We start from the raw sequence: 21,981 nt of genomic DNA, 5'->3' as shown, positions 1-21,981 counted from the left end.
TTTGAAGGTAATTTACATGCTGGTTAAATGAAGACTTGACTAGAATATATTCTAGGTAATGTGTTCTGTCCACACAGGGGTCATCTGTTTTCTTGGTGTTTTGTTTTTTTTTTTGTTGTTGTTGTTGTTGTTGTTGTTGTTTTTTGCTTTTTGTTTGTTTTGCAGATGGGGTTTCTCTGTATAGCCCTGGTTGTTCTAGAACTCATGCTGTAGACCAGGCTGACCTCAAACTCAGAAATCTGCCTGCTTCTGCCTCCTGAGTGCTAGGATTAAAGGCACGCGCCACTGCCCAGTGACCAGGGTCATTTTAAATGGGTGTGTCTTTATTCCAGCACCCCTCCTGCTTTTTAAAATTGATTTATTTTATTTTATTTGTATGAGTGTTTCGCTGCATAGAGGCCACCACATCTATGCCTGGTGCTTATGGAAGCTAGAAGAGGGTATAAGATCGCCTGGCACTGGAGTTACAGAGGGGCTGAGCCACCGTGGGAGCTAGGAATCAGATTCAGTTCCTCTGCAGGAACAGCAAGTACTCCTCATAGCTGAACCATCTTTCCAGCCCGCATCTCTGGTTTTGAAAGGTTAAATCACCTTAGAGATCCTAGATAACTTTGCTGTACCCCAGTCTGTGTTAGCCAGGTTTCTCTGAAGAACTGATCAGTCAGTTGGTAAGTTTAGCGCAACAATGGCCGTTTCACAGCAGGAAGACAGAGAAGTCACTACTTGTTCTCTCCAGGATGCTGGCTGGCTGGATGTCTCCCCATTTGTCCAGTCTATGAGGCTGCTGTCTCCCCCTTCCTGTTCTACGGCTCAAGTCCTGGGAGACTTCTGGAGAGCTGCTCGTTTCCAGTCCCTGGCGTTCTGAAGAAGTTCAGTTTCATGCAGGCTGCAACAGTAGCGTGGATAAACTTGCCAGCAAGAGTAAGGGCAAGCAGGTACATGGCAGACAGCCTGCCACCAAGAGGTGTAGCTGGGATTTAGGATCAGTCTTCCTGATCCAAATAATCTGACTAAGAAAATGCCACACGGGTGTGCCCAGTAGCTAGGCTTTTAGCTGATTCCAGATGTCAAGTTGATGACCGAGATCAGTCAGCACAAATAAAAAAGCCAAACTCAGTCCTCTGGAAAAGTGGGAATTTCCTCACAGCCCCTCATTTCACTTCACATATCCTTTAACCCAGCACCCAGCAGGTGGGGCTCCGAGTTTGAGCTCAGCCTGGTCTATAGAATCAGTTCTAGAACAGCCAGGGCTACACAGAGAAACCCTGTCACAAACAAACATTAGCCACTCAAAGCAATGGTGAATCCTAGTCACCTGGGGCTGGCGGGCCACACACATTAGAAATATGCACACCGCTGTAGCTAGCTCTCCATCACTGCCACACCCCGATGTAAAGCAGCATCAACAGGGAAGATGTGTTGCCGCTTGTACTTTAGAGATCTCAGTGTGTGGCTGACCACTCCGAGGTTGCTGGGCTACTGTGAGGTCAGGCTCATTACATAGATCACGACCTAAAACTGTTCCCCTCGTGCAGCTTAGAATGTCTGGGGACACGATCTGCATTTATAGGCATGGCCCTAGTCACCACCTCCAACTAGGCTCTACCTCCTCAACCTCCCCTACCTCCCAGAGATGCCTCATGTTATGACACAATCAGTGGATCCATCCATCAACGAAGCCTCAGCCTCTGGAACCCAGCTGCTTTCAGAAGCCCACCAGACAGCAATCAGACCTTCAACAAAGGAGCCTTTAGGGACCATGTCACATCAAAACTTAGTACATGTCTTCCAAAGAAAATGCCGATGTGTCATAAATACTCCATACAGATATCTTACAGACCCTTACACAGGGCCTGCACCCTGAACCGTCAAAGCAGAGAGAGTATGTGCAGTTCACGCCAACATAGCATGAGGATCTTGCGAGCCTAACCCATGGATGATGTTGTCCCCTCAGACACCATTTGGTGCATTACTGTAGTGGCTCCGTGAAGATTTCTTTATGTTGAAAGTAAGCTACATTTCAGATGTAGTTTGTATTGCCAATATACATAAACACAGACAAATCTTTTTTTTTAAAAAAAAAGATTTATTTTATTTTAAGTTAAGAGTATGTGTGTGTACATGTATGAGCGCAGGTGCCTATAGAGGCCAGAGGCATGGAATTCCCTGGAGCTGGAGATGCAGGTGGTTGTGACGTAGGTGCTGGGAACCAAACTCGGGTCCTCTGGGAAAATAGGAATTGCTTTTGACTACTGGGCTATCTCAGTCCCTCATTTAACTGTGTGGCCTTCGTGGTTATGTACTGAAAGTGTGATGGCTCACAGACCTGTGGGAGAATCTAGAGAGAAACTGACCCATGCCTAACAGGTGCTTCACAAGCCTTTCACTTGTCAGCTTGAGTTTTTTCTAGAATCCCCTGGGCGATGTGGCTCTGGGTGTGTTTGTGGGGGATCACCACAATTAACTGAGGCCAAAATAACATTCACTGGGTTAGGGTCCCTCCTAGACTATAAAACGAAGAGAAAATGAGCTGAGCAGACATTCGTAGCTCTTTGCTTGTTGACTATGGACGGATGCAATGTGAACATCTGCCACAAGCTCCTACTACTATGACTCCCCCCAGGGTAGAATGGAGTTTTGAGCCTTAATAAGCTATCTCCCTTAAGCTGCTCTTGTTGGTGTTTCATCATAGCAGGACAGCAATGGCAATGGGTTTTTGATCCTACTGCACGTACTGGCTTTGTGGGAGTCTAGGCAGTTTGGATGCTCACCTTACTAGACCTGGATGGAGGTGGGTGGTCCTTGGACTTCCCACTGGGCAGGGAACCCTGATAGCTCTATGGGCTGACAAGGGAGGAGGTGGCGGGGAAGAGACAGAAATCTTTAATAAATAAATAAACGGAAAAAAAAAAACCATTTCCCCATCTGGCCGGCGAGGCATTGAACTTGCAGGCTGATACCTGCAGACAAAAGAAGGGTGATTCCTTCAGTAAAGGTCAGAAGAAGAGTGAGCACAGGAAGGTGGGCAGGCCCAAGCAGCAGGAAGGGCTCAGGGTATCAGAGAAGGCAGCAGTGGTGATGGGGCTTTGTTCAACTGTGACTATGTTCCCAGTAGGTCACATGATGGCATGACTACCCATGCAGTTGTGGTTACTGAGTTAGCTATAGAGTTAGCTGGGGCTACTCCTGGAGTCAAAATAAAGCGTCCAGTGGACAATAGAGGCCCTCTGAAAATGGATAGAACTTGACTGCCCACTTTAGTGTAGATAGTCGAGTCCTGCCTTGGTTTGCTCAAAGAGCAATCAAATAACATTTGTTTATAAGCCTGCAAAGATTAGATGAGCTGCTTGACCACTTGGCAATGCATTCCAGATAGTTTACCGGCCAGTACCACAGTCTGAGCTTGGAAGTGAACTTGACTTTTAATGTCTACAGAAGAGAATTGACCCTAGAATTTATTTCTCGAAATGGTGTGGCTGATTTTTTTCCCATGTCCTTCTTGTAAATCATGAGCTTGGAATGTTAAGGTGGCCTTTTGCCAAAAGACTAGCATCAAATATTTATGTAATCCCCGGCACATAGCTTTTTGTGCACCATAGGGAAGCATCTTTAATAAAAGAAACACAGTGATGGCAGAATGTTTTCCATAGTTGGAGGCCGGTTTAACCTTTACACATCAGGAGTCTTCACTCTGAAATGGACCCTATTTACACACAGGTTGGCACACACTTCAGGGAGGCTGAGCAGTGGAGGTAATGAGGAGAGGGGACAAGCCCATCAGAGCAACAACTCCTTAAAAGCCCGGCTGTCTGTCTTTCCTTGATGTCTGCTGTTACAGATGACCAGGTTTTGACAGCTCTTCTGAAATTGCTTTGTTGTAGGCAAGTAGGTAATTCAGCTTTCTATACTCAGAATTGCAAAGCAGAGCAGCAGGCATGGGTGTAGAGACAGGCAGTGGCTGGGGAGGAAGGGGCGGGAGCCAGACATGGTGGGAAGGACATCTGGAGGGGCCATGTTCATGCCCTCTACCTTGGCGTCTCAGCTCGGTCTCGCTGTGCTCTTGATGGACTAAAGGCCATCTTATGGTTTACGTTGCAATGAACATTTTCATACTTACAGCTCAGCAGGTGCGTTTAGAGGGCTTTCCATTGAGAAGATGTAGGTAGAGGCTTTGGACATTGAATGGCTGTCATTCCTCAGTATCCAAAGGATATTGGATGGCTGTATCCCTCAATATCCAAAGCTCAGGAAACTCCTCGGGTGTTGAGATCTGCAGACACTCATGCCCTTGTATAAAATGGCCCACTGATTGCATATAGCCTCCTGTATACTTTAAATCACCACAGGATGATTTACAATATTTAATTCAGCATAGATGCTGAGTAAATGGTTTGTTATGCCATATTGCTTAGAGAATTGCAAAAAGGGGTGTTCTGTCCAACACAGAATTTCATGTTTTCCTGTATGCTGTTGGTTGACTCCGTAGAAATGGACCCTGTACAGTCAGAGGGCCACTTCTGACATTTTCTTGAGGTCTATAGGAACTGTGAACTGTGCTGTAAGGCCTTTGAGGAACTCTTGTGTGTCTGCCACTGTTGAACACCCATAGATGGGGACCGAGGAAGCTTTATTTTAAACATGGTAGGTGGCTCTCCTGTGGCAGGAGCTCTCCCCTTGGAGTGTTACTGAGAACTTAAAACTGAGCCGGACTTTGGGCCATGCTTGTCCTGGGCCCCAAGGTTTACATGAGGCTGTTCACCCAAAGGGCACTACTCCCTGGTAGGTCATCTGTGTTACATGTCCCATGGAGACCAGTGAGCTAACACTCAGGGGCAGTTGTCATAAAGCACCAGAAAGATCCAAGCTTGCTGAGGCAGTCGCATAGTCTATTCCCAGGCTGGGGAATAAATAGGAAGTTCGAGTGTGCAGTTGGCTCACTTGGGGAACTTAATGAAAGTGGAGTGTTGTCAAGGCCGCAGGTCCTCCAGGAATCGCTCTGGTAACCATCATTCAATTCGACTGTCCGGGCATCTTTATCATCCAAGATAGGACTGACCCCGAGCTGTGCAAAGTACACTGGTTTCATGCTACTTCATCTAGGTTGAGCACTGTTAATCACTTATGCCACGGTAATGCCATGGAACAAGGCATTCCCAAACTCACTGGTTTAAGAGTAGCGGTTTATTCCATCGGGTTTGACGGGTTTTCTGTGACTGGAGCTCTGTTGTGATCCCCACCAAGCTCACTCCCAGTCTTTTGATAAGCAGGCTCCTGCTGGACCCACTGGGGCAGCTCTGCTCCATGCGTCTTTCATCTTCTCAGATCCAGTTAGCTATAGGAGGAATGTCCTTTCAGAAAGATAAGAGACAGGAGGTCAAGTTCAACCCCACATGTGGGTTCAGGCTCTGCATCTCACCTGCTATCATCCTGGAGACGTCTTCTTACTGTTCATTTCTCCCACCAGCCACTTGAGTCCAAGTCCCTTCTTAGGGATTCTGCACTTCATCTGTCATTGGCTGCCCCCAACCACTGAGTTTGCCTGCAGGCTGTCCCCTTTCTGTCAGGAACTCAAAAACCATACAAATCCACACCACCTGCTTGCCTATTTCGTTCATGTCCTTTCCTGCTGAGGAAATAAGATACCCAACAAAGCATCCGAAGGTTTATTTGACTCCTGTCACAGGTTACAGTCTATCACAGGGAGTCAAGATAGCAGGAACTCAGCATGCATCTATGCTACGAGCAAAGAACAGTGCCTATTCAGAGCACGGTCTGCATTGTCACATGCAGGATTCCCTGCTTAGAGAGTATGTCACCCACAATGTGCAGCTCTTTCCATCTCAGTCATCAAGCTAATGTCCTACCAGCCACCAGCTGACCTGGTCTGGGCAAGCCCTGACTGATGGTAGCCCTGGTCTAAACCGCCACGCCCATGACCGCCACCTCCATTCCCTCACTCCACTTTAAATTTCTGTGTCTCAGTTCTGACATTCTGTCGCTGTCTGTCTTCCCGCCACATGATGAGCTCTAAGGTTGCAGGGACTGTATTCTGCTGCCCATGAGGCCCCTGGTGTGCCAGGAACAGATGTCAGAATGAGGGAGAAAGTAGGGACAGGTCCTTTGTGGTGAGCATGGGTTTCCACTTGCCCTCCTTAGGTCCGGTCTTTTCTTTCTAGGCTTCACTCAGGAGTTCTGTTGTGTTCTGTCCCTATTCTTGCTAAAATTCTGAGCCTAGTTCTGCCTTCAAGGACCATTCATACAGGCGAGAGAAAGGGGAGTTATTCCTTCTGTATCATCTGTTTACTCATTTTACACCTTTCATTAGTCTTACAAGGGGGAGTGTGAAAATAAAGTTATAATTAATTCTACCACTCATGGCCACTTTTGATATCTTATATATTTGGTAATTTTGTGACTGGAGAGAGGTTCCACAGCCAGGAGCAGTCACTGATGTATTATGAGGATCTGTGTTGGGGTCTGGGTGCTCATATCAACTGACTCACAAATGCCTGTAAATCAGCCCCAAAGGCCCACACTCTTTTGGCTTCTTTGGTCACCCACACACATACATGCACACAGAGACACACAAATAATTTTAAACATTTACAGTTAGCCCAAATGGCACTTTTGTATCTATGGTTTTTCTCCATAATATTGTTTCTTAAGTATTCTCTGATTAAGTTCCCTGCTATTTTTAGGAGAATAGAGAATGTAGCCATTTCACTAATTTTCTATGATGACTATTTTGCTTGTGTGTGTGTGTGTGTGTGTGTGTGTCAGAGAGAGAGAGAGAGAGAGAGAGAGACAGACACTCTGTGTGGGGGAGTATGTACAGGTGGTTGACTTCAACTGTCTGCTTCTACCCATCTCCCAATTTTTTGAACCAGGGCCTCTTCCAGAACCCAGTCTTGCCATTTTGACTAGGCTGGCTTCCCAGCAAGACCCTGAAGGCACTTGCGCTTTTCAATGACTATTGAAAAGGGACTTTTGTAATAAGATAGATCATAATAATGTTAGTTTTCTTTGTCCCAGAGAGTGAAGGGACAAAGCAGAAAGCTGTGACTCATGCTAGCATTTGTGGAAGTGCCACTTTTTCTAGCAGTCATAAAGAAAAACACTCGAAACTGTCAACACATAACAATCTGCAGCTTTCATGTTTTCCACAAATAAAATTAAAAGGACAGCAATAGGAGATAGTTATTTGCATTAGTAAAAATAAATAAAAGGCTACACTTAATATTTTTATTTATAAAAATTTTATAAATATCTAAAAGAATCTAAAATCCCAATAGCAAAGAACACAAACTAGATATTAATGCTCTATGTCTAATAAATATTGAGAAGTCCATTTCTTTCGTTGATCAGACTGGCAGATTTTGGAAAGGAAATGTCTAGAACGTGCATAGGTGTAGGGAAAGAGGAGCACTGATTTGTTTAGAACGTGCATAGGTGTAGGGGAAGAGGAGCACTGATTTGTTTAGAACGTGCATAGGTGTAGGGGAAGAGGAGCACTGATTTGTTTAGAACGTGCATAGGTGTAGGGGAAGAGGAGCACTGATTTGTTTAGAACGTGCATAGGTGTAGGGGAAGAGGAGCACTGATTTGTTTAGAACGTGCATAGGTGTAGGGAAGAGGAGCACTGATTTGTTTAGAACGTGCATAGGTGTAGGGAAGAGGAGCACTGATTTGTTTAGAACGTGCATAGGTGTAGGGAAGAGGAGCACTGATTTGTTTAGAACGTGCATAGGTGTAGGGAAGAGGAGCACTGATTTGTTTAGAACGTGCATAGGTGTAGGGAAGAGGAGCACTGATTTGTTTAGAACGTGCATAGGTGTAGGGAAGAGGAGCACTGATTTGTTTAGAACGTGCATAGGTGTAGGGAAGAGGAGCACTGATTTGTTTAGATCGTGCATAGGTGTAGGGGAAGAGGAGCACTGATTTGTTTAGAACGTGCATAGGTGTAGGGAAAGAGGAGCACTGATTTGTTTAGAACGTGCATAGGTGTAGGGAAGAGGAGCACTGATTTGTTTAGAACGTGCATAGGTGTAGGGAGAGGAGCACTGATTTGTTTAGAACGTGCATAGGTGTAGGGAGAGGAGCACTGATTTGTTTAGAACGTGCATAGGTGTAGGGAGAGGAGCACTGATTTGTTTAATACGTGCATAGGTGTAGGGAGAGGAGCACTGATTTGTTTAGAACGTGCATAGGTGTAGGGAAAGAGGAGCACTGATTTGTTTAGAACGTGCATAGGTGTAGGGAGAGGAGCACTGATTTGTTTAGAACGTGCATAGGTGTAGGGAGAGGAGCACTGATTTGTTTAGAACGTGCATAGGTGTAGGGAGAGGAGCACTGATTTGTTTAGAACGTGCATAGGTGTAGGGAGAGGAGCACTGATTTGTTTAGAACGTGCATAGGTGTAGGGAGAGGAGCACTGATTTGTTTAGAACGTGCATAGGTGTAGGGAGAGGAGCACTGATTTGTTTAGAACGTGCATAGGTGTAGGGAGAGGAGCACTGATTTGTTTAGAACGTGCATAGGTGTAGGGAGAGGAGCACTGATTTGTTTAGAACGTGCATAGGTGTAGGGAGAGGAGCACTGATTTGTTTAGAACGTGCATAGGTGTAGGGAGAGGAGCACTGATTTGTTTAGAACGTGCATAGGTGTAGGGAGAGGAGCACTGATTTGTTTAGAACGTGCATAGGTGTAGGGAAAGAGGAGCACTGATTTGTTTAGAACGTGCATAGGTGTAGGGGAGAGGAGCACTGATTTGTTTAGAACGTGCATAGGTGTAGGGAGAGGAGCACTGATTTGTTTAGAACGTGCATAGGTGTAGGGAGAGGAGCACTGATTTGTTTAGAACGTGCATAGGTGTAGGGAAGAGGAGCACTGATTTGTTTAGAACGTGCATAGGTGTAGGGAGAGGAGCACTGATTTGTTTAGAACGTGCATAGGTGTAGGGAGAGGAGCACTGATTTGTTTAGAACGTGCATAGGTGTAGGGAGAGGAGCACTGATTTGTTTAGAACGTGCATAGGTGTAGGGAGAGGAGCACTGATTTGTTTAGAACGTGCATAGGTGTAGGGAAGAGGAGCACTGATTTGTTTAGAACGTGCATAGGTGTAGGGGAAGAGGAGCACTGATTTGTTTAGAACGTGCATAGGTGTAGGAAGAGGAGCACTGATTTGTTTAGAACGTGCATAGGTGTAGGGAGAGGAGCACTGATTTGTTTAGAACGTGCATAGGTGTAGGGAAGAGGAGCACTGATTTGTTTAGAACGTGCATAGGTGTAGGGAGAGGAGCACTGATTTGTTTAGAACGTGCATAGGTGTAGGGAGAGGAGCACTGATTTGTTTAGAACGTGCATAGGTGTAGGGAAGAGGAGCACTGATTTGTTTAGAACGTGCATAGGTGTAGGGAGAGGAGCACTGATTTGTTTAGAACGTGCATAGGTGTAGGGAGAGGAGCACTGATTTGTTTAGAACGTGCATAGGTGTAGGGAAGAGGAGCACTGATTTGTTTAGAACGTGCATAGGTGTAGGGAGAGGAGCACTGATTTGTTTAGAACGCGTATAGGTGTAGGGAAGAGGAACACTGATTTGTTTAGAACGTGCATAGGTGTAGGGAGAGGAGCACTGATTTGTTTAGAACGTGCATAGGTGTAGGGAAGAGGAGCACTGATTTGTTTAGAACGTGCATAGGTGTAGGGAAGAGGAGCACTGATTTGTTTAGAACGTGCATAGGTGTAGGGAGAGGAGCACTGATTTGTTTAGAACGTGCATAGGTGTAGGGAGAGGAGCACTGATTTGTTTAGAACGTGCATAGGTGTAGGGAAGAGGAGCACTGATTTGTTTAGAACGTGCATAGGTGTAGGGAGAGGAGCACTGATTTGTTTAGAACGTGCATAGGTGTAGGGAGAGGAGCACTGATTTGTTTAGAACGTGCATAGGTGTAGGGAAGAGGAGCACTGATTTGTTTAGAACGTGCATAGGTGTAGGGAGAGGAGCACTGATTTGTTTAGAACGCGTATAGGTGTAGGGAAGAGGAGCACTGATTTGTTTAGAACGTGCATAGGTGTAGGGAGAGGAGCACTGATTTGTTTAGAACGGTTTTAGCTGCACCCCTTCCTGGAGAGCAGTTCAATAAGGTCTGAAGTGGCCACCCCAGAAGACACCCTGACACCCCATCTGATTTCTCTTAGTCTGCCATAACAATGATCAGTGCTCTCAAGACTATTTCTCTGAAAACATTATTTGCAAAATTACTTAAAAACAATATAATACTAAAAAAAAATCTAAACAAGGGTGCTACAGAAAGTTCTTGCTAACCAAATATGAAGCCCTAAGTCTAGATTCCCAGAATGTACATAAAAGCCTTGCAGGGGGGGGGGGGTAAGCCCACAGGGTAGGTGGCTTCAATAAGTAGACATCTGTGTGCCCCTTCCATTTATTGAGGCTAGAAGCTCATGACCCAAGAGCCAGCAAGTTCTCTTTCCAGTTGGAGCTCTCTTCCTGGCTGGCTCTTCCACCTGGGAGTAGGAGGAACAAGTAAAGCACCATGGGGTATCTTCCCTTCCAGAGACTGAGCTGGGGTTAGGGCTTCAGCAGGTCATTGAGACTGAGCAGTGGAGACTGAGCTGGGGTTAGGGCTTCAGCAGGTCATTGAGACTGAGCAGTGGAGACTGAGCTGGGGTTAAGGCTTCAGCAGGTCATTTGAGACTGAGCAATGTTGGCAGAATAAATTGTTTCACAGACAACTCACTAAATGGGACCCTTGCATGGAGTTGGGCCACCAGCATCTAAATTGATCCTCTTTCTCATAGTCTTGTCTAAATGAACGCAGGACAAACCGCACCACACCCCAGAAGAAGGGGAGGCACGTGTTCTGCAGGGCAGAGGCTCTGCCCTGTTCCTTCAGACCCCATCTCTAAGGCATTCTCAAATGACACTGGCCACCCAAGTAGGCTTGTGGACCTGTGGAGTACACAGGAACCACATTTTCAGGGCTAAATCATTTGAGAAGCTCCCCGCAAAGCTGCCAGAAGCATCCTTAGTACATCAACCACATGGCACCCCCAATGCCCCAGAATTAACGCATCCACAGCACAACTGACGAGCTCAGATTTGACACATTGAGTCTATACAGCCCTTTAAAAAATCCCATTTACTTAAATATAGTTTTTCTCCAAAATCTGTGATTTGCCCTGGGTGAGTTCTTCCCAGTGCATCCTGACCCCGGAGCATGAGCGGGTAGGTAAGCCCATGAATCTGACGGTGATTGCCGACGAAATTTGGGCTCATAAAATCAAGGATATTATTCAGAAGCGTGAGGTAATTTAGTCTCATTCATTCTGGTGGGGCTAGACTCTGCGGCTGTGTATGCCGTCTCTAATTAACATTCTGAAAAGATGTTCTGATTGGGATTATTAATGAATGCAGTGAAAATTCTTGCTGTTTGTAAGACTTCTGCCACAGACAGCTCAGACACCCCCCCCAAACCAGCTTTTGTTGTTGTTCTTTCCAGACGCCTTCTATGGCCTGACAGATGGAGTATTCATCTTTGAAGCTGTTTCCACAGAAGATAGCAAAACCACACAGGGCTATGACGCTATTGTTGTGGAACAATGGACAGTCCTGGAAGTAAGTGCCGTACTGCCTCTGGCTGCTTTTGTCTGGGGAGAGATTGTTTCATGACTTGCTCCAGCTGACTGTGAGGCTGGTGCCTGGCTATGCCTTTCTTCTGAAAGGGGGTTCACCTGGGTAAACCCTATAAGGACCCTCTTGATCCTCTTATACCCTGCCCCCAAGCTGGGGTGTACTCCACATCTCTCTCTACAAGAAAAGCACACATCCTTGCATATGTCAGATGGCTGTGTGGAAAGAGGGTCTCCTTTAGTTAATTTGCATATTGCTGTAAACACAAGGGTTATAAAGCAGAGCTCCTCAGGATACTGTAAGAGGGAGAGCCAGTGGTTGCAGAGGTAGAATCTGGCCTGCTCCTGCAAGCTGTCCATGGAAGAAAAGAACAGGAGCTCTCTGCTCAGTGAGCAAATGAGGCAAATGTGTTTTCACAATTAGGGTCTCTTGTCTGAGGTTTTAGCACTGCAGGATATATTTGAGAAGTAATAACCATGAGGCCACTTTGTGGCTCTAGGGAAGAGAATTCTCAATCCACATCCTCGGAATAGCTGCCTTCTTTCTAAGGTTTTCTGGATTTTCTCTAGCTGTGAAGCATGGATGTTCTAATCGAGTCTCAGCTCATGACTAGACCGGCATTTCTCAAGGGTGACTTTTGTGGTGGGGTAGTGTGTGCTTTAATCCCAGTACTCGGGAAGCAGAGACAGGCCAGCCTTCTTTTCAGAGGGAGTTCCAGAACAGAGCTCCAAGGCTACAGAGAAATCTCAAAAAACAAATCAAAACAAAACAAAAAAAGAGGAAGAAGAATGACATTTGTGTAAGACTTTTGTGGAAGTCACATGTAGAGTTTCTCGAGCGTAGATGTATGGGACCCACCCTGGAAGTGTACTTTCAGCCCAGATCACTAACAACAAAACACCAAAGACAGGATTTTGTAGCATTTGGAAGACGGGAAAGTCCAAGGTCAGGGTTCCCCCCACCCCCTGCCTGGTTTCTGTTCCAGGCTCTGGCCTGGCTTGTGGACAACCACTCACTCAGAGGATGCCTACAGGCTAGAGTCAGTGAGCTCTCAGGTGTCTCTTAGGACATTAATCCTAATGGGTCAGGGACCCACTCTTGGGACCTTATTTAACTATTATTGCTTCCTTAGAGGCCTGTCTCTGCACTGAGGGTAAATTCAGTTAGAACACAAAACATTCAGTCTCTAACAGCAATGAGGCCGGGCCCCAAGCCTTTGTATTTATAATGCCCTGGTAATGAGTCACTGCTGGTGGTTGGAAGACTCCAGGCTCTCTACCTGTGAGTCTGTCCAGCTGGGGACAAGATTGCAGAAGGCTTAGCCCCCTGAAGAGGCTCCATTGAACACCCACCCGGACCCATAGGCAGCCCATCGCTGGGACACACACATATGGGCATGTTGGGAGCCATTCACACCACCCTGAGTCCAGCCACATCGTCTCCTTTCTGCCATTTGGCCTGTAAAAGGTTTGTTTTTCCCCTCAGAGCTGGACAGGTACCCGAACGGTGCTGGGTTTGGAGTTCAAGGGGACACACTGAGGCCGATCATCCTTTTGGATAAAGCTTCATTGGAATACTCAGTAACACCACAGACATACATGCCCGAGGTGGACAGCGTGGCAGGGGCTCTGAGGAGAGTTCGGGTCTGTGAGACAGGAGACAGAGCGGGGTCCGTTTGAGAAGGGGGAGGTGTCATGGCGTCTGGTCGCAGTTGTGTATACTACAGTATGTACCTGCAGTCGGGCTTTCTCCACTTCTTGGGCAGGAGGGGAAGTATTGCAGTGCTGGGAAGAGAGGTATCTTGCTGATGAGTGACTTAGAGAGTTAGGAGGAGGGGCACATTTACTAACTGTGTACCCATTTTATTAGTGGGGAGTGGGAGCACTGGTAGCCTTCAGATATCTTGGTATCTAAAGGTGTCTGGGGCCTGTTAACTTCCTTGGGGAAGTGAGAATTAGGTTGCCATTTCTCCAAGAATCCTGGCACTGAAGTCTGTTTGAGGTTAAGAGCCTTGCGTAGGCTCATCTGGGGCTTGACATCTCCTTCACTGAAGCTCTGAGAGAGGCTGCCGTAGATGGCTGTGATCTGACAGCCCCCCCCCACACACACACACAACATAGCAGTTTCTCTCAGCTTCCAGTCGGCCCTATTTTAATGACAAGCACTGTCCTCCCAGGCTTGCCTCTAACCTCCTGGGCTTTGGATAGTATTTAAGTTGGGGGTCACAACCTGTGCCCCAAGCCAGGTTTGGCTACCTGTCTTCAATAAGCCAATCACAAGAGTCAGTTTAATAGTGTAATGCAGGGGTAAAAGAGAGAGAGATTTATTCAGTGTGGCCACACTGGAGTGAGGCCCAAAGAGTCAATGACTCCACGAGTCCATCTTTATGGTCCTAAAGAGAGAGCAAAGTTTAACATCCATGTTGCCTAGGTTTTTGTCAAGTTGACAGATCTTAGAGTCCTCTGAGAAGAGGGAACCTAAGCTGAGAAAATTTGTCCTTGTCAGATTGGCCTGTCAGCAAGCCTGTGGGGCACTTTCTTCATTGGTGATGTGAAAGGCCCAGCCAGCGGTGGGCAATGCCGTCACTGGGCATGTTGGTCCTGGGATATGTAAGAAACTAGCTGAGGAGGCCTTGGGTAACAAGCCAATAAGCAGTACTCCTTCATGGCCTCTGCTTCAGCTCCTGCCTCAGCTTCCCCAGTGAAAGACTATAAGCTGTAAATTCAAACCCTTCCCTCCATCCCTCATCACAGCATTAGGAAGCAAACAAAGACAGCATTTAATCAGTTCTGGTCAGGGTGTGGCCCCACCCACCTCAGTTCTGCCTAGGTGTGGCCCCACCCACCTCAGTCCTGGTCAGGGTATGGCCCCACCCACCTCAGTCTTGGACAGGGTGTGGCCCCACCCACCTCAGTCCTGATGAGGGTGTAGCCCCACCCACCTCAGTCCTGCCAAGGTGTGGCCCCTCCCACCTTGCCCATCACTGCCTGGCCTTCAGTCTTGTTCTGGAGGGTGGTGTGAAAAGCTAGAGCTGTGTGAAATCTCTTCCTGGGAGACAAGCTCCTCTCCTGCTGGGGCCTTTTCCTTCCCAGTATGCCATTCTTGGGTTCATTGTTTCAGTGGTCTGATTGAGAGACAAAGGTTTCTTTAGAATGCCCTCATTTCTGCCAGGCCTGCTCTATGAGTGTGAGATTCTATTGTTGATGTTTTCTCCTTTCTCACTGGTGAGAGCTGGCCTGCCTTTTTATTCCCAGCCCTGCTCTCAGCCCTGTTCCAATTCTGTCCCTATGTCTTGGCCCCCCTTTTTACACACACACACTTTCACCAGGGAGCCAGTTTTCTCAGCCCTGAGACAATGCGACCTGTTAAGAGCAGGAAGCTGAGTAGGAACCTGTGCAGGCGTGGCCCTCCATTCCCAGCCCAGCCTCTCAGTGCAGAGAGGAAGCCCACTCCCTCCCGTTCTTTTTTTCAGTGTTGTAAGTGGACTCTGGCAATGATGTCTTGAAACCAGAAAAAGGGAAAGAAGAAACTCTGGTCTGATAATACCAGCTCTGGAGAGTGAGATCTGAGGATTGCCCAGAGCTCAATGCCAGGCTGGGCTACATACAGATACTATGTCAATCCCCAGCCCTAAGGAGAAAGTGAATTGAAAACCGTGACCGTAGGTTGTTGCTCATGACACAATCCTCCACCTACGGCTTTGGTCTTCATCTAAATAATTTTGGCTAGGGTGTGTGTGAGGACAAATTTCAGCAATTGCCAGGGCTGAAGGGGCCAGGTTATGTATTGAAACCAGGTCTCAAAGAAAGGAAAAGAAAATAGTTGAGGGGAGCTAGAGACATGGCTCAGTAGTTAGGAGCACTGGGTTGCTCTTCTAAGGGACCTGGGTTCAATTCCCAACACCCAAATAGCAGTTCACAACTGTCTGTACCTCCAGTTCCAGGGGATCTGACACCTTCACGTAGACATACATGCAAGCAAAACCACCAATACACATAACATGATAGATAGATAGATAGATAGATAGATAGATAGATATTTAAAAAGAAAGAAAATAGTTGTGTTATCCTTAATTTTAAATTCACAGCCTAAAGTGCTTGGTTCATGGGAGGAGGATAGGATATTTGTATGGGGATTTTCAGTCTAGAATCTGGGTAGAAAGGGTAACAGGTTGGAAAGTTCAATGCAGAGCAAGATAGAGGGAAAGAGACAAATGGGTAGCGTGACAGACCAGAAGAATCTAGATGCCATTGTCAACACAAACCACAGCTCTCATCTCAAAGGGAGTAAGAGATAGTTTATCCTGAAGCCATTGTGAGAGATTGTGGCCTGAGAACACAGATTTACGTTGTCCCAAGTTCCATATTCCAGTGTGGAAGCTTGGAGAAGTTTTATGGTTTTATAGAACCAAGAGAGTCATAAATCAAGACAAGTCTAAAATATGTTGGTGAGGACATCAGAGAGTTGGCTGCAGGTGGGGAGCTTTTCTGTCGGCCGACGATGCTGTAGGATGACGTTCTTAACTGTAGGCTGGTGGGAGGGTCTTCCAAGTTAACAGATGTTGAAGTTTTTATCTCTGAGTCTCAAGATGTTAGTTCTAACACAGGTAGGCAAGGAAACTAAGCGAGGATAAGGTGACTAGCCCCTGGACCCATGACACTCCAGTCTCTCCACAGGCCTACAGTTTCAATCAGTCAGTCAGTCTCTGCAAACACAGCTTCTTTCCAGGAGTTCTTGTTTGCATCAGAAGCCAGCACTGCCTGCTCACACTCCATCTGAGAGACCCCAGTTTAACAGCACTGGCTAACAGGTGTGCATGTGGTTTTCACTCCTTCATGTTAGCTGACCTTTCCAATAAACCCATTATGCGCCAGTCCAGCTCTTATCAACTCTAAGCGCTTTTCTATGGTGCTGGTGCTGGACTTGGCTTCATGCACACCAGCCAAGTGCTCCTTCCCCGAGCTACATTCACGTCCACTCCTTTTCTTTTCGAGACAGGATTTAACTAAGTTACCTAGGCTGACCTTCAACTCTGCAAACCAGGCAAGCCTCAGCTTCCTGAGTAGCTGGGATTATACTGTAAGACTTGGCTTCGGCATGCTTTCTTCCCATCTTCCATTCACATCTAGCCCCTGATGTCATGAAAGCACTGATGAATTCGAACATACCCTGGGGAGGGAGGCAATGGTAGCATTTACTGATGCAAACAGTACCCTGGATTTTCACCATTTCCTTTTAGACCTCAAGCTTATATTCAGAATTATTTATCCTCAAAAAGAAAATTTAACTTAGTTTCTGAGAAAGGCGTTTAGTTTTCAAAAGATTCAGCTTAGCTCTCTGAAAGAGAACTTCTTTGTCAGTTTATCAGTAGTTTATTGGTCTAGTGGTTTAGAAGATGAAACAGGGCCTAAATAAAAACTCATAAAGCTTCATTCCTAGCCCTTGGCTTTCAACTTTGTAGTCCAGGCTGGCCTTGAACTTGTGATGTTGGTGCTGGAATGATAGGCCTGCACCATCACACCTGGTTTCTGTTGAGACATTTCAAGTCATGGTTATGGTGACCCCCGTCTGGAGGTTCATCGTGTGTAAGTTGGCTGCCATGTGTCCCAGTGTTGGGATTGCCATTGTTCAACCTTATGGAGGAACTTTACCGGACGTGAACAATGTTTCCTGACACTTTTCTTTCCCAGAGAAACAAATACATGTGTTCATAAGGTTCAGTTAGTGATGGGAAAAGGGGAGACACAGCAGCAGCAGTGTCCATGACCCCACTGATCTTGCTGTCATAACCCAGTATCGCTCAACACACACTGACAACGAAGGGATCCCGGAAGTGTTAGGACAAAATGGCAGAAGCTGTCGTGTTAACGTTCTGCGTTGATGTGTTAGGCTCTGCTTCCTGGTTGTCCTGACTGCTAGATACTTCTGCGAAGGGGTTTAGATTCTAGTTACAACATATCAGGGAGACAGAAAGGGAGATGCCTTCAGAGCCTGGCCAGTCCTCACCTAAACAGTTCTGAATTCTTCAGAAGAGGCTCTGTTTCCACTACTGCCTTCAAATTCTAGCTTTCAGTATCTTGGAATTTGCCGCCTACCCTGCATATCATGCCATTGCTGGCCTCCATAGTCATGGAAGCCAGTTCTCCAGAAATACATCTCAGTAAATGCAGATACTGATGCGACTGTGACATCCTGTTGGCCATCTCTCAAGAGAACTAACACCACTCCAACAGTACAAGGCTGCCAGTGAGGTAAGGGGCATCACATCTAACGGGCACATGCTCTACCTTTCAGCAGCCCAGAGAAACAGGAACATCATGCAAGGATGTGTCTCCAAGGCTGCTGTGTGATAGGGAGCTGGGATTGGAGATTTCATCAGAGTCTGGTCTCAGAACAGTTGGTCCTGACATCATGTGGCTGGGGGTGATGGATTAGAATGGGGAGAACAGAGCCTGGGCCTGAAGTTCCAGGATGAGAACAAGAGCCATGTTCTGTGTGTCCTCTGGGACATCTCCTGCTGCTGACAGCTTGGGCGTGGTTAGGAGGGGGAGCAAAGTCAGTCTTGTCAACAGTTTGAGGATCTTGCCAGGGTTGGGAACCTGTCTGCCAGCTCGCCCTCTACGGTCCTAGTAACAGGGCCACTGCACAGATCCAGATATCACATACAAACATGGTACCTACGGTCAACAGGAGCAGTTCCTTCTTTTCCTTGTGTCCGTCCTTACAAGTCAGGCCGTTTTCAGAAGCCCCAGCTGAGTTTCTCTTAGGCATTTTTGTTCGAGCTGAGTTACAGACTCTCATCACTTTCAGGAGTCAGAGTTGTCTGGCACAGGAGTGTTCGCCACCAGAGAGGCACACGGTTCTCCCGTGGTGACTTAAGGGAGGTATTTAGGAAGAAAGGACTAAGGTGACAGCCAGAAGGAAGAGTGTGACTTCATCTGTCCACACATTTCTCTGATGAACTTCATTTTGTTGTATCTGTTTTACTCCAGAAATGAGCAGTGGGACCTTTTGAAAAGTTCATCCAACAAATAAATACTGAGTTCCTACTGTGTGTCAGCAACCGTGAGAATGTGGTGGATGAGGGAAATGTGGGCAGGAAGGACTAATTCCCGTTAACTGAAGAGAAATGTGGACAGTAAAAATGGTTCCCACCTCCTGGCCTTTCTATATCCATCAATAATTTCTCATTCTTGTCAAGCTTCCTATGGGGCCAAAGACCCTAAATCACAGGAACCTTTTAATACTGATGGGGGAAGAGGCAGGCATGTCCCTGTGGTAGAGAAAGGGACAAAGTGAGTTTATGTAAAAGGAGACTGTACATTCATTTCCTGGCCACCAAGACCCAAATAATCACACAGAAACTATATCAATTACAATACTTTTTGGCTTATTAGCTCAGAATCCTTATTAAAAAACTCTTACATCTTAAATTAATCCATTTCTATTATTCTGTGTATTACCACAAGGCTGTAACTTACCTGGTAAGGTTCCAGCATCTAGTTCCTTTGGCAGCTACATGGCGTTCCCTGACTCTGCCTTCTCTTTCTCTCTCTCTTCCAGCCTGGCTATATTCTGCCCTGCCATAGGCCAAAGCAGCTTTATTCATTAACCAATAAAAGCAGCACATATACAGAAGACAGCCCATCAAGTTTAGAATCTCATTGCAGAGGAGGGGCAATGAAAGAAGTGATTAAAATCCTGTAACAAACGCAGTGGCAGGGCCAGTGTGGAGCAAGCACGTTTGGGTGTGAGAATGCAGTCCTGTGTGTACCATGACACTGTGGAGGCAGAGGACAACCTGGGGAGATGATCCCACAGTGAACTTTGGGAAAGGACTCTCTGTTTCTCCACCGTATGCATCAGCACATTGGCCTTTCTCTGCTTCCTGTCTCCTTGTAGGAGCATAGGGTATGCAGATACTTGTATTGTGTATCTGGTTTTATGTGGGTGCTGGGGATTCAAACTTGGGTCTTTATGCTTGCCCAGCAACCACTTTTACCTGCTGAGCCATCTCTACAGCCTCACAAATACACTCCAAAACTATTTCTTGGGGTTGGAGAAATGGCTCAGTGGTTAAGAGCAAAGACTGCTCTTGAAGAGGACCCTCTTCAAGTTCAGCCCTCAGCATCCATGTCAGACAGCTTACAACTGACTCTAAATCTAGCTCCAGGGGACCTAGCATTCTCCTTGGCCTCCACCAGTACTTGTACATCCCCCTGCCACATATATACAAACATATACATTTAAAAACAATTAAAACCTTTAAAGAAAACCTATTATGTTTATGTATTTATGGAGTGACAGGGATGTGGCCTATCAGGTTCTCCAGGGAACTAGAATAACAATGGAGGCTTACTGTATGGCTCAAGCCTGTACACCCTTAAATCCTGTAGTCTGGAGAATGGAGCTTCAGAGAGCCAGTGGTGAATTTCATGGCCCCAGAATGATGAGGGGTCCAGGTCCCAGGCCCTAGAAGCCGACAGCTATAGATGCAGAGGGTGGATGCTGTACAGTGGTGAGTTTCATAGCCCCAGAATGATGGGTGGTCCGGGTCCCAGGCCTCAGGAGCCAGTGGCTATAGATGCAGAGGGTGGATGCTGTAGCTCAGGCAGGCAGGTGGAGGAATTCCATCTTCACCACCTGTCAACACAGGATGTGTGAGGGTGGGAGTAGAAAGGTAGAAAATGATTCTATAAGATCCTGATTGTTATTTTTTAGCATTTATTTTATGTGTTTGTGTGTACACCCGTGTGTTTGTGTGTGTATGTCGGTGCGCACCTGCTGTGGCACACCCATGGAAGTCGGAGAACAACTTGTAGGAGTCAGTTCTCTGCATACTCCATGGAGCAAAGTCAGGTTAGCATGCTTAGCAGAAGGCACTGTTTCCCACTGAGCTGTCATACCAACCTTCTATAAGGTCTTTAAATATATGACACAGACACACACACACACACACACACACATACTTTCTTGCAGTTTCTGCAGCAGTGTCCCCCACTTAGGGCCTTGCAACGCAGCAGTCAGGTCCCACCAGGTTCCTGTACCGTATTAGAGGCCTTGGGGACGATTACACTCAGAAGCTCACTGAGTCGGACCAGTCCCCAGTGCATAAGACTGTCGCTTTCCTTACTGGCTGTCAGCTTGGATGTGGCCTTTGCTAGTCATATGGCCTTAGTGTGGTTTGGATGCAACTCGTCCTTCAAAGGGCCATGTTCTTGGAGCTCGGTCCCCAGAGTGACAGTGTTGAGAGATGATGTCACCATTTAGAAGTGGGCCTCCTGCAAGGTAGCCATGTGTCACTGAGATCTCTCTCTGGTCTCCCCTCAGTTCCCAGGCCCTTTTGCTGTCTACTGGGGGAATTTAAATGAGACACTGGCCTAGGATAGGTGATAGGTACTGCTTTACAGTAAAGTGAGGCACTCTTGTAAAGCTTGAGAATGAACAGTGGCCAAAGGGACCATGGTACCAGTGTAATGGGTTAAATAAAAAAAAAAAAAATGCTGCGAATCCCCACATGGCTGCAGCAGGCCACAAGGAGAGACAGACACATCAGTACAACTAGTATGTACCTTATACAAGTTTTATATTTTATTTCTAGCTTCTAAACTAGGCTGCTTTATTTTGAAAGGCTTTTTGTTTTGCTTTGTTTTGTTTTTTGTTTTTTTGTCTAGGTGATTGACAGGCCCATTTGGATTCTTTTATGGGCGGGGCACAATGCATGTTTTTGTTCTTTACCAGAAAGCTTCCTCCTGCTAGATAATAATCTTATGACCTTCAGGGCAGTTCAGCACATTGTCTCCACCAGGCCTGGAGACTGGAGATCCCATTCTTCACAGCAGCCATCAGTCTCAAGTTTCCCTTCTGGTTTTTTTTTTTAATATTTATTTATTTATTTATTTATTTATTTATTTATTTATTTATTTATTATGCATACAATATTCTGTCTCTGTGTATGTCTGCTGGCCAGAAGAGGGCACCAGACCTCATTACAGATGGTTGTGAGCCACCATGTGGTTGCCGGGAATTGAACTCAGGACCTCTGGAAGAGCAGGCAATGCTCTTAACCAGTGAGCCATCTCTCCAGCCCCCTCCTTTCTGGTTTTACAAGCTGCTGATTATGAAGGAAGGGTCCATCCACACTCCCAGGCCTGGTGCTGTCTGACCAGCTCCTTAACAATGGAGACCACCTCTGATTCTTCGGAGGTGTTCCTGGGGGAACTTTCTAGGCTCTCCCATGCTGTGATGCTCAAGTTGTGTCTTGGGAAAGTGAGAACCTTGAGTGCCCTCCCCAGGATGGGGGTGAGCTCCAGCAAGCCTGTGACTCCGGA

General features: G+C 46.5%; 1 protein-coding gene across 1 annotated transcript in view; it reads left to right on the top strand.

The window, feature by feature from the left end:
• Rftn1 (raftlin, lipid raft linker 1) overlaps nt 1–21,981 on the top strand; it is a 193,689-nt gene that overhangs the window by 146,897 nt on the left and 24,811 nt on the right. The window contains exon 7 of the mRNA XM_041655937.1: nt 11,520–11,635. Coding sequence (XP_041511871.1) covers nt 11,520–11,635 — 116 coding nt within the window. The remainder of the gene's footprint in view (nt 1–11,519; nt 11,636–21,981) is intronic.

This window comes from Microtus oregoni, unplaced genomic scaffold (assembly GCF_018167655.1).
Source record: "Microtus oregoni isolate MIOR12 unplaced genomic scaffold, Mior012 000007F_ref0000211, whole genome shotgun sequence".
Lineage (NCBI taxonomy): Eukaryota > Metazoa > Chordata > Mammalia > Rodentia > Cricetidae > Microtus > Microtus oregoni.
Note: the sequence above shows the minus strand (reverse complement) of the source record. Positions and strands in the feature narration are given on the sequence as shown.